This window comes from Sinohyriopsis cumingii, chromosome 19 (assembly GCF_028554795.1).
Source record: "Sinohyriopsis cumingii isolate HCF-2022 chromosome 19, ASM2855479v2, whole genome shotgun sequence".
NCBI classification, from domain to species: Eukaryota; Metazoa; Mollusca; class Bivalvia; order Unionida; family Unionidae; genus Sinohyriopsis; species Sinohyriopsis cumingii.
Genome location: NC_142979.1, coordinates 34,503,638 through 34,516,520, shown reverse-complemented (window position 1 = coordinate 34,516,520; position 12,883 = coordinate 34,503,638). Strand labels below are relative to the sequence as shown.

Genomic DNA, 12,883 nt, shown 5'->3' with positions numbered 1-12,883 from the left:
GCCATTTTCTTTTTGAAGGTTATGTCGAGCGCGCGACAAAGTTCAAATTTATCAGGGCGGAGTTATGTGCGCAGTAATAATGTTGATTTGTGTAATGATGAATATGCGCTTGTGTATTTAGTTTGGCATGCGGCATACATTCATTTACGTTGTTTATTGTAGTGTATTTTGTTTATATAATTAAGCCTTAGGTAGAATAAAAAATAAGCATTTAATAAAGGTCGTGCAGTATTCCATCCAAAAAACTCGTTCATATTTTCCCATATAAATGCAGTAACCTATAAATATTGCAAAACGATTACTATGTGTAGAGTAGAGTAAGAAATGACCTAAATGACCAACCCAACCTCCAAACAATCTTTACGTATTGCAACACTTGTCAAAAAGAGAACATAACACATTAATATAGAGCAAACAGAGGCCATCAGAAAGAAAATGAAGAGCGTGATGAAAGTAGAATACTGTCTGCAATGGCGGATACAAATAATGGGCTCAAGAAAACATACAACATAAGTTGAGAGATGACAATGGTATATACTATAATGATAACCACCAAACTACACGAAACAAACATACGATGGTGATGAAACGGCACAGTAATTCGTTAATAAGAAGAAAACCCTTACAATCCCTTAACGTAAATGAAAAGCCAGACATGACGTTGAAGGTACTATGTTATTCAGCTATTGACGTCTATATGACGTGAAAAACTTTTACAAATGCCTGAATGAATAAATGATTATTACCTTCAAAATGTCCATGTTCTTCTTATTGCTTCGTTTGACCTGTCTGACCGTCATAAACAAAGGAAATATTTCATTGGTAAAGTCCAATTTCAAGTTTGGATATATTATGTACTGTTTAGATTTTACCATGATGTTTTCATCCATGTTGCAACCTATAAAATTAGTAGCTCCATCAAACTTTTCTAGAGTGTATGATGCTACCAATAAATAAAGTAGACCCAATGTTCAGATTATTGTTATGTATACCTGTACACTGTCTTTTCTTTTGGTGGGTGCTTGTTGATTCCAGATGATCTGTAGAAAGGCCAGTCATGTGGGTTCTTTTGCGACGTGAGGTAATGTGAAATGTCACGTAGCGAGTAGGAAAAAAATTGCTTATTAGGGCTGTGTGGGTGAATATAACACGGTAGAGCGGGACAATTAATTCATTGTTATTTCCTATGTTCTTGTTTAACATCACTCTGTATATGTGTTTAATGTTATATTTATATATAATTTGAGAGGAAACAATTGTTTGAATTATTTATTGGAACAATAAAGTGCTCAGTTGTCTAAAATATTTTTTGAGATTATTGTGAATTTATTCGAAGGAGTTCTTGAACGTCTGATACGTCAGGACTGTCGTCAGACCATTGCATTCGAGGATGTGACATTCATTCGGAACACTCGATTCTTTTTGACTAGTGTAAAATCTTAAGGATATTTTTGGATTTAATGTTGTAATTTCCTCTTCAATTTTATTATTTTATTTTAGAGAATTACATTATTTGTTAAGTTATAAAAAAAAACTTGCTTGTTTCGCTTCTTTCTGTTACTTAGTTTATGACCATAGAGATGTAACATTACATATGATCAGATACGTCGACTGAAATTAGATTTTCATACATCGTAAGGCACGTAGGAGTACATCCATCCTGTTGGCCCGCTTTTACATGTCGACGTCCCTACGGGATGAGACTTGCCGTTACGTCATACCAAATTATTTAATAAAATGGCATTGTTCTCCATAGTTAACAGTACCTGTAAAACATACATATTTGCGTTTACAAGTGAGTAAGACAACAGTTAATGTAGGTCCCCAAAGACTTCCTGTACAGTTTTATATTATTATAGACTGTTATAGGTAAAGTACTTGTGTTTGTCCTTGATGTAAATCCAGTCATGCCGTGGTGTAGTTTTGAAACTGTTGCAAATCAACATTAAATTGTTTTAAGTTAGTTTTATTGTTTGATTTGAATGTATCGTCATCAGGTAAGATTAATTTGTATTCTGACAGCAGTTTAGCTTATTGAAATAAGTGTGACAAAACAGTTTCTTTTCTGCTTGTCTTTAGCAAATGCCACTGTTAATTCCCATAACGAGCAGTTTACGTACACACGGTGCAGTTAGTTGCTTCGGCCAATATTTCATGTCACACCGTGATATGTATCATTTCTGTGATCTACCACTGTCAAATTTTAGAGTGTATTGTTCAAAATATCCAGCGGTCTTCATGTAATATAATTTATTGCCGTTTAGCACATTTTTGTATCGCTAAATGTATTTGCTATGTAAACATGTTTAAAATTTTGTTGTTACGAGTTTATGCTCATAAAATAAGTAACAGAAAAGAATTAAATATAGCAGGCTTTGTAAAATTTAACAAACATATTTATTTCCCTAGAATACAAAGTGAAAATGAGAAAACCAACTTAGTGTATAGCGAATTAAATCCTAAAATTATCCAAGAATTACAGACACAGTTCCTAATAATTTAAAGTTCTGAATAAAATTCAGTAAAACTCCCCAAAAGATGACGTGTATGTGGTAGCTTATGGAGTGCTGATGTGTCCAGTCTTTTGTTGAATCACTGTAATATAATTTTAGGTTTGAATTCAGTATAAATTCCAGTGAATATCTTTATCCAATAGTTTTATAAGATCAAGTTTGTATTTCCATAGAAAATATTCACTTGAATTCAATAATTTGAAGAAAATACAATTCAGTCCAACATGTCACAACATATTAAAACTTGAAAGTGCTAGATGTTAAAGCACGAATGACCAAGTCCTCACAAACTAAAGATTATATAGGTCTGTATTTGTCATCAGTTTACAATTAGCATTAATTAATATAAACCCAATACCTAATAGAAAATAACCTTCTACAATGATTCTGATGTTTACAAACTCAAAACTATTACATATAAAATTCACTTAGGAAAGGTCGAAACTCTGACCCAGATAATCTTATTTACTTCTTTTATTAATAAAGATCCTAATATTAAGCCCATAAACATAGAGAATAATATAGTTATGTAATAGTTGTTGACATAACATGAAATAAAAAAAGTCATTCAAGTCAAGCAGAATTGAACTCAGTTTTGGACAAGGTCAGCGCCAGCATACGAAGTATTATTACAATAGCATGGAATGAAATATTTTTGTAAAGATAACAAACACACAATCAAATGAAATATAAGTATCAGGTTCAACTAATTTAAGGCAATAAGCTTAGTATAAGGTACTGTACTGACGAATGTGTTTAAATCTGAAGTCATTTTTTAAAATCAAGAAATCAAGAAATTATTGTGAATTTTGGCATATCTAGTGAAAATACTACTATCCTCTATGTACATGCAATTGTATCGAGTCATTTAATTTCGTTTAGCATACTATTAGACTAATCGTATTTATGTAATAATGTAATAATTAATAAACGTTTCTGGGCCACCTCTCTAACATTCGTGAAATACAGAAAGTGAACAAGCAATGAGAGACAGTAGTTGAGTTTTTGTCCCGCACTAGAAAATTTTCAAAAACGATTATGGCTAATCGGAGTTCGGCTGTTCACATAATCATCATTTGTAATTTTTTGTTTTTCATGAGCAATGCACACGAAAAAGCCATAATTACAATTTCAAATTCCAGAACTCGGTTACATTTCATTCAATAGGGACAAAGGATTCTTTCCTTTCAAGGCTCTTCCCTTCCAAAATCTTCACGAGAGGACATGATATCCTCGGGCATGTACGGGCGCCAACACAAAAATGAAATTCTTATATATGGTCCCACGCAAGAGGATAAAATAAGGATAGGATGTTCCGGTGTACCACATGGAGTTCAAGTGATTGACCCAAACAGACAAAGAAATATATACAGTAAGTATGGTTGATTCAATTATATTTCTTATTTAGAAATTCGGTACGACTTGTTTAATGCATGTCCTCATCTTTGATAAATTTATGATCCATACATGTTAAGTCTATAACTTATCCTTTTCAATAAATCAAGTTTTCTTCCTGCACACCAGACACACACACACACACGCACGCACACACACACACACACACACACACACACACACACACACACACATATATATATATATATATATATATATATATATATATATATATATATATATATATATATATATATATATATATATATATATATATATATATATATATATGCACCCTACATTAATAAAAGATGGCTTTTAAATTGTTCCTTTACATTTACACTCAACATGCGCACTATACATGTCTCCAATCCTTCTATTATGCTTGCTGGCCTTTATATCTCTCTGTCTCTGTCTCTTTGTCTGTCTGTCTTTCATTCTTTGTCTGTCTGTCTGTCTGTCTATATGTATGTATGTCTATATATTGCCAAGCGAATTTTTTCTGTCAAGCAAACTATAACCAATGCTAATAGCACGGTCGTTTAAAACATATTCTTTTGTTCTAGTAGGATAGCAGAAGTCTTTAAATAATATTTCCATTTTAGGAATATGTTTCACAAAAGTAGGGAGGTTGCAATATATTGCTGCAATATAAAAACCAGAATATGAAGACACTAATCCTGCAGAAATATATCTGATATTTATTTTCAGTGTAGTAAGTCTGTTTCTACTAAAATTATATTTACAAGTTGAGCATTAAAATTTCATCACATTTAAGCCAGAAAAGTCCTTGTGAAGTGTCACCTCGACCTTTGTTTTTTTTTCTTCCACATGTCAGTGTTAAATCTTGAAAGGCTAGAATTTATTAATGAGTGAGATTCGACCACGGCATTGCTGCATTCCTGAGAAAGTAAAATATGAGCTACCAACTATAACCGCTTGATAGGAAGCCGAGTCCGAAGAATCCCTCTCTTCTTCCGAAGAATCCCTCTCTTCTTCTGAATACTTCCTCTTTTCTTCTGACTCCTCTTGTTTCTTTTTTGGGCAATCTGGAGACCAATGTCCTTTTTCTTTACAATAATAACAGGTATCTTGACTTTTGTCTTTTTTAGCCCCTGTTTTTTTTCTTTTTTGACGGTCTGGACACTCTGAAGACCAATGCCCTTTCTTCTGACAGATATAGCAAGTATCTTGACTTTTATCTCGAAAGGAAGGAGAGCAGTCCGTCGGCTGGTCTGAAGAGAATTTTCTAATGACCCCTCGCAAAGCTCTGACGAAACGTTCGATTTGGTTAGTCTCTCCCATCGTTGTGCTCGGCTTGAGAGTGAAATGAATAGTGAAAGGACAAGACACACACCCTTTTATATACGCTGGTTTGCCATGACTATAAATTAGTCTATGGTGTTTACACTTGAGTCATTTGACGTTTTGCACTCAAGATGAAACGATCCTATTCATTCGAGAAGAAAGAAGAAGAAAGTAAGAGGCAGAAACGTGATCTATCGCCTCGTACCAGAGCTGAAATCTTGGCACAAATTCATGCCAGTGATTTTGAAGAGGACATGAGTGAACCAGAATTTAAAACCTCTAAACCAAGTTCACCACCCTTAGTCAACCCTGAAAAATACTATTCCATTCGAGAGACGGAAAAGCGCTCCTCTAGAAAATTTAGAACCACGGCTTACAAATACACAGTGAAGTTTAAAGATTTCAAGGCTGAAGTGCCGTTAGAGAAAGCAGAAGTGTTTATCACTGGGGTGTGGGATTCTTTGCTCACTGCACTCAAGCGACAATGTCAACCCAAAGAAGACGATCGTTTGAGACTTTTCATGCAACACGACAGTTTGAAATCCCCTGTTTGGATTGAGTTTAGCACCCCTGCAGAATTGACCGCTTCCAAAGTCATGGACAAGATTCAACACGTACAACAATCTAATGATCAGTTTGATATCACCGATGGCAAAGCCACACTGGACATGACCCACGTCTCTCCTCCTCAAGGAACTGGACGCAAAAAGATGTTATTGGTGGACGACCTTCGCAACACCAAAAAGAGTCTCGTCCGAATTAACAACTCTCATGACCAGATGTGTTTAGCCCGTGCCATCGTGGTGGGACGAACCTATGCCAACAAGAACGACACGGTAGAATGGAAAAGAACCTGGAAAACTATTCAACGTTCCGATCGAGCCAAACAACGAAACGAAGCAGAACTCCTGTTGCAACAAGCCGGACTGTCCAAAGACGCACCCTGTGGCATTCCTGAGATGCAAAAATTGCAAGATGTCCTAGCTCCACGCTACACCTTGAAAGTGCACCCTCAAGAAATGCGCGGGCCTCTGTTGTTTCGAGGCCAAGATTTTAAGGATGGAAAATACATTCATGTTTATTATCACGATGACCATTTCGATACCATTACCACCATCACCGGATTCCTGGGATATGCTTATTATTGAGAGAAATGTGATTATGGTTATAACAATCGAGAGCAACACAAGCATTGTGGAATGAAATGCCCAGGATGTTTGGCCTCTCCACCCTGTCTGAGCGAAGAACCAGTGCCTTGTTCAACTTGTCTGCGCACGTTTGTCAGCCCTACCTGTTACCAACAACATTTGAAAACACAAGGTTCACAGAAGAAATGTGCTTGTCAACCCCTGAAATTGTGCCCTACCTGTGGACAAGGCCTATGAACCAATAGTACCAAGGCACACGTATGTCGAGGAAAGAAAAAATGTCACATTTGTCACCACATCGTGGACTTGGAACACCAATGCTACGTGCAAAAATACCAACCCCAACCAGAGAAAGAGGACGGTCACAAGAAGAAAGGCAATTTCATCTTTTTCGATTTCGAATGCATGCAAGAGACCGGCATTCACATTCCTAATTTCTGCGTGGCTCATCGAGCGTGCGAGAAGTGCATTCAAGAACCTATCTTCAGTCATTGCCTTCACTGCAGCAAGATTCCTGGAGGGCGTGAAAAAATCTTTCGGGGACATAACACGTTAGCCGATTTTGCCCAATGGGTTTTAGACCCCATCGACAAGACGTGGAGCCAAGAGGACATCGAACGTTACGGAGATTGTCATCGTCATGCCACGGTGATGGCTCACAATTTCTCCGGATACGATGGACAGTTTCTTTTGAGATACTATACGGAACAAGGCACCGAGCGTCCTAAAGTGACTTTGAACGGAGCCAAAATCATTTTTATGCAAGTGGGACAAGTACAGTTTAAAGATTCCATGAGCTATTTGGCCATGCCTTTGAGCCGAATGCCTAAAACGTTTGGAATGACAGAAATGGCTAAAGGGTACTTTCCACACTTTTTCAATACGGAAGCCAATCAACACGCCGTTCTACCCCATTTACCCGAGGCTCACTATTACGACCCCGACATGTTGCGTACCGAACAACGAGAAGCTTTCTACGCTTGGTACCAGCCTCACGCTTCGGACCCTTTCGACTTTCAGGAAGAAATGCTAAAGTATTGTCGTTCCGACGTAGACATTTTACGACGTTGCTGTGGAAAATTTCGAGAACTGTTCATGGAACACGGAGGGGTCGATCCTTTGAAAGAAGCTTGCACCATTGCCAAAGCGTGTTCCTTAGTGTACAGACAACGATTCATGCCTGAAAACACCGTTTCTGTCATTAGCCCTCAAACGACCCACTATGTCAAACGTCAATACTCGGTCAAAGCCCTACGTTGGTTACATTACTTGTGCGACAAGGAAGACAAATGGATTCAGCATGCCCGCAACGGAGGGGGCGAAAAGACCATCGGAACGTATTCGGTCGATGGCTGGGACTTAGAAAACCCAATGATCGTGTACCAGTTTAACGGTTGCTTATTTCACGGATGTCCCGTCTGTTACCCTGATCGTAGCACTAAAAATCAGTTTTTACAACGAACCATGGAAGACTTGTACCAGGACACTTGTCAGCGACGCCTAAAGTTAGAACAGCAAGGATACCAAGTGGTGGAAATGTGGGAACACGAGTACGATCACCGTATGAAAACCAATTCCGAGTTTAAACGCCTCGTGGAAAGTTACCAGTTCATGGATCCGCTGAACCCGAGGGATAGTTTGTACGGAGGAAGGACCAATGCCACCTGTTTGCTGTACCAAGCCGACGAAGAGAAAGGAGAAGAAATCAAATATTTGGACGTGTGTTCGCTGTATCCCTACGTGTGCAAATATTGTCGCTTTCCTGTAGGGCACCCGCAATTGCTGACGGAACACATCGACCTGAAAAACATTCGACAATACGAAGGCTTGATCAAGTGCAAAGTTTTGCCTCCCACGAACCTATACCATCCCGTCTTACCTCACCATTGTGAAGGCAAACTGATGTTTCCTTTGTGCCGTACTTGTGCCGAAACGTGCAACCAAGACCAGCCTTGCCATCACACCCAGGAAGAACGTGCCTTGACGGGAACATGGGTCAGCGTAGAATTGTTCAAAGCTTTGGACATGGGATACCAACTGTTAGAAGTGTACGAAATTTGCCACTTTCCCAAGACACAGCAATACCACAAGGGTGACCCCATGCAGAAAGGCATTTTCGCCGACTACGTGGATGCCTTTTTGAAACTGAAGCAAGAAGCCAGCGGCTATCCGTCCTGGTGTCACACTCCCGAAGACCAAATACAATTCAAAGAGAAATACTATGAACAAGAAGGCATCTCTTTAGACCACATCTAGAAAAGCGAAGGCAGGCGATCGTTTGCCAAAGTGATGTTAAATTGCTTGTGGGGTAAAATGGCACAACGACCGTGTTTACCCAAGACGGAATATTTGACAGAACCTTCTCGCTACTTCCAGATGTTCACGACAAAACCAAATATATGAAACACGTGGACGTCGTTCGAGAGGATTTGATCTTGGTCAATTACGAAGAAGATCTGGACTTTGTACAAGACGACCCTTTTGGAAATGTCATCATTGCGGCTTACGTGACAGCCCATGCTCGCTTAAAATCGTACGAAGCTTTAGAACTGTTAGGGGAACGCGTCCTGTACTTTGACACGGACAGTTGCATTTACATCCATCACCCGATTCAACATCACCCTGACATCGAAGGAGACCGTTTAGGAGCCTGGACAGACGAGCATCCCGACGACAAGATTCTAAGTTTCGTCAGTGGCGGTCCCAAAAATTACGGCTACGAATACCGTGACAAAGAAGGAGAAGTGCACACGACGTGCAAAGTGAAAGGACTGACTCTGAATTATCGTACCAGTCGAGTGGTCAACTTTGGGGTATTGAAAGAAGCCTTGCAATCGGGAGAGGATGGAAACTTTAAAGTGACCACTCACCAACCGAACAAGATTGTACGTTTACCCACTCACCACATCGTCAGTCGGCCCTTGGAAAAAGTCTATAAAATCGTGTACCAGAAGCGAGTTCGACTTCCCAATCATTTCACCTTACCGTATGGACACGTCGGTATTGGTCTGTATATAAAAAGGAACCCTAGGCATGATCGATAGTTCATTGTGACTACCAAGACCAAGCGAACAAGATGAATACTTTGAAAGAGACATCGTTCCAGTTTGGGAATGTAAAAAAGTTGTATCTTCCTCTAGTGTGACTAATATTGGATGGATAAGACCCATGCATTGCGACGGAAAATGTCCAGAGGGAAACTGCGATTGTCCATGTGGTTACCATTGTAATTGCGTAACGGAGTTTGCAGACGAGTGCGATGTGAGCCTTGCGATGGGAACGATGCTGTACGCTGTGACCTTAGCGATGCCGTAAAGCATCATGGGAACTTTGTTCTCACGACCCCTATCATGGAAAGTGATGCTGTGCGTGTCAAACCTGAGGGATGCGAAAGTGATGCCGCTCGTCCTCTTGGACATTTTACTGGGTTTCGTTTTAAAGTTTAAAGGGGAATGTTCACCTTCACGTCTACCCCCCCCACGGATGTCATCCAGCCCTGAGCAAACTCCTGTTCATGTCACCCAACCCTCATCGAAACGAACCTGTGAAAGACGAATATTCGTTTCCTGTGCGTTTGTCGGAATACTGCGACTTTGAAAATCGTCTTCAATCGTTCAAAGGAAAATGGCCTAAGTATCTGGGAGGACCGACCCCCGAAGAATTAGCTAGAGCCGGATTTTTCTACTTGGGCGAAGGAGATAAAGTCAAGTGCTTCAGTTGCGGTGTGTCACTTCACCACTGGGAACCGCAAGATTCGGCCTACGTAGAACATGCTCGATGGTCACCGAATTGTCATTACTTACCCTTAGTGGGACCGAGACATTGAAGTAACTTACCATAATCTGTTCATGGATACTTTACACGAGAACATTCGTGCTTTGCCTGTGGAGTTGAGAGAACGCATTTACCGAGCGCTGGTCAAAATACAAGTGAAACAATTGCATCCGTTACGTCACCGGTGTTTGAACCACTGGTACCTAAATTCTATACAAGGACTGATTGAGTTGAAAGTGTTCCATTGGACAGACATTGATCAACGGCCCCCTGGTTTTAAAAAGGAATGGTTTGGTATTGACGATTCTATCTACTACATTGTAAACGTACTGCATCGAATTCCAGAGGAAGAGTTAACGAATTACCAACATCTTGTACGCAATGTCAACTTGGTAAAAGAGGAAACTTCTGAACGAATTGTAACGTGAAAATTAGTGACTAAACGATTTAGATTCGACAATGAATTGAAACCATGTCTGTGCAAACAGTACATGTCTTGTGTCAGACCAAAGAGGATTTAGTATGACCTATTCATGGATACTTTGCTAGAGAACATTCGTGCTTTGCCTGTGGAGTTGAGAGAACGCATTTACCGAGAACTGATCAAAATACAAGTGAAACGCAAACTCAAAGTGATTCATCCGTTTTTAAATTATGCTCTGTTCCAAAGTACAAGAAGACTGATTATGAGTGGATATTACATCAGGCACAAAGTTAAACGAGGCTATTGGCCACCACCCAACGATTCCAAAAACAGTGTATATACTTATGGATACTTTACAAGAGAACATTTTGGGCTTGCCTGAGGAGTTGAGAGAAAGGATTTACAGAGAGCTGGTGAAAATACAAGTGAAACGTAAAGACCAATTGCATCCGTTACGTCACCAGATCTTTAACCACTGGTACCTGAATGGTATAAGAGGACTGATTCGTCAGAAATTTTTTCAGTGGTCAGACCTTGTTGAACACTTTCAGTTTGGGGATGATGATGGACTAGACGTTCGTAATTTTGGTTACTTCGAGATTCACTTACTGCAACGTATTGAGGAAGACGAGTTAAAGGATTACCAACATTTGTTACATGGAATCTGCTTAGAAAAAGACGAAACATCTAGACAAACTCTGACGTTTCAATTACAGTATGTAACATTTAAATTCCCTACTGGAGAACGAACATGTTTGGTTAGAAATTACCTTTATTGCTTCCGAAACAAAGACACTATAAAATCAAGTTGCCATGCCACGGATTATGTCACATATTATTGAACAGATTCCGTTGAAGGAACTCAATGACCATATTCAAACCGTGGATCATTACCATCGATTATTACAAGAACTGTATCCATTCAATTTGGGACGACAAGTGGTGTGTGTCTTAGTGACTTGTTTTCTGGGATTTCGTTTACCAGCCGATTCTTTGTGGACTCTTTACGATCAGTACTTACCACCTCAATGGCCTTAAATGGTCACGAGAAACTTCTTTTGCTCAAAGCCTTGCGTTTTCATCTGGATACTTCTCGACCTCAACAGGAAAAAAAGATTCGTCAACTTTTAGCTACCCAAGACGTGTATGACGATGTGTGTGTAGTTTGTGACTTACATCCCCATTGGACAGATGTCCGTGCCTGGAAAGAATGGGGTTTTGAGGCTTGGACCCAAGAAGTGGCCCAGTATGCACGAGAGTTGTTCAAGGAAAAAAGTTACTTTTCAACCCGTGTTAGTGACGGTGCCAGAAGAACCCGTCACCCAGGACGGGACTGTCGTGGACAGGCCTAAAAGACCCTTTCGGGAGGACACTTGTGTGACCTTACTACTCCCTACTATAGAACTGGTCAGAACATTACCCAAAACATGTTGTTGTTGTTGTACAGACACTTGTTTTTATTCCACGTTCATGGTTATCATGTGCCTTTTATTCTTGTACTTAAGCCTTTGGCTTTTATGTATTTTTGTCTTTCGTATTCATGTTTGAAAAAAAAAATTCAATAAATGTGTTCTGAAAAAGTATATAAACTCTTGTCTTGTTTGTTTTCGTGTCACAAGTGACATTCCTCACACAATGGCTACCTCTGCTGTCTCTGCTCCCTCTTCCTCTACTGTCAAAGTCATCGACGAACACTTAGATCGTGCCAGTTGGGAGGCTTTGTATCTTCGCCATCCCTTTAACATGCTCATTGCTGGACCTAGCGGTTCAGGCAAAACCGAATTCGTCAAACGTTTGATCGAACATAAACATCATTTGATCGATCGGCCACCTCAGCGGATCGTGTGGTGTTACAAAGAGTGGCAATCGGCGTACAACCTCTTGCGAGAAAGTCAAGGCGATTCCATCGTGTTTGTGGAAGGCATTCCTAAAGAAGACGACGGCATCGTCTCTGACTCCCGTCAAACCCATTTGGTCATTTTCGACGACATGTTAGGAGAAGACGAAGAAGAAATTAAACTGTTGTTCACGCGCAAAGGGCATCACCGTAATGCCAGTGTCGTTTATATCACCCAAAATTTGTTTCAACAAAGTAAAGCCCACCGCACCATCAGTCTCAATGCGCATTACGTGGTCTTGTTTAAAAGCCCTCGAGATAAATCGCAAGTGCAAGTCTTAACCAAACAGTTAGGAATGCCTTGGCTGACTCAGGCGTACGACGATGCCACTCAAACTCCACATGCCTATTTACTCGTCGATTTGAAACCTACGACCCCCGATGATTTGCGATTTCGTACCCACTTGTTTCACCACTGGTGCCA

The 12,883-nt window shown here is 39.8% G+C and overlaps 1 protein-coding gene across 2 annotated transcripts in view; it reads left to right on the top strand.

Annotated features, from left to right (window-relative positions):
• LOC149775420 (low-density lipoprotein receptor-related protein 2-like) overlaps window positions 1–12,883 on the top strand; it is a 233,125-nt gene that overhangs the window by 70,184 nt on the left and 150,058 nt on the right. For both annotated transcript variants that reach the window (XM_089942933.1, XM_089942934.1), the window contains exon 11: window positions 3,681–3,885. In XM_089942933.1, the coding sequence (XP_089799059.1) occupies window positions 3,681–3,885 (205 nt within the window). The remainder of the gene's footprint in view (window positions 1–3,680; window positions 3,886–12,883) is intronic.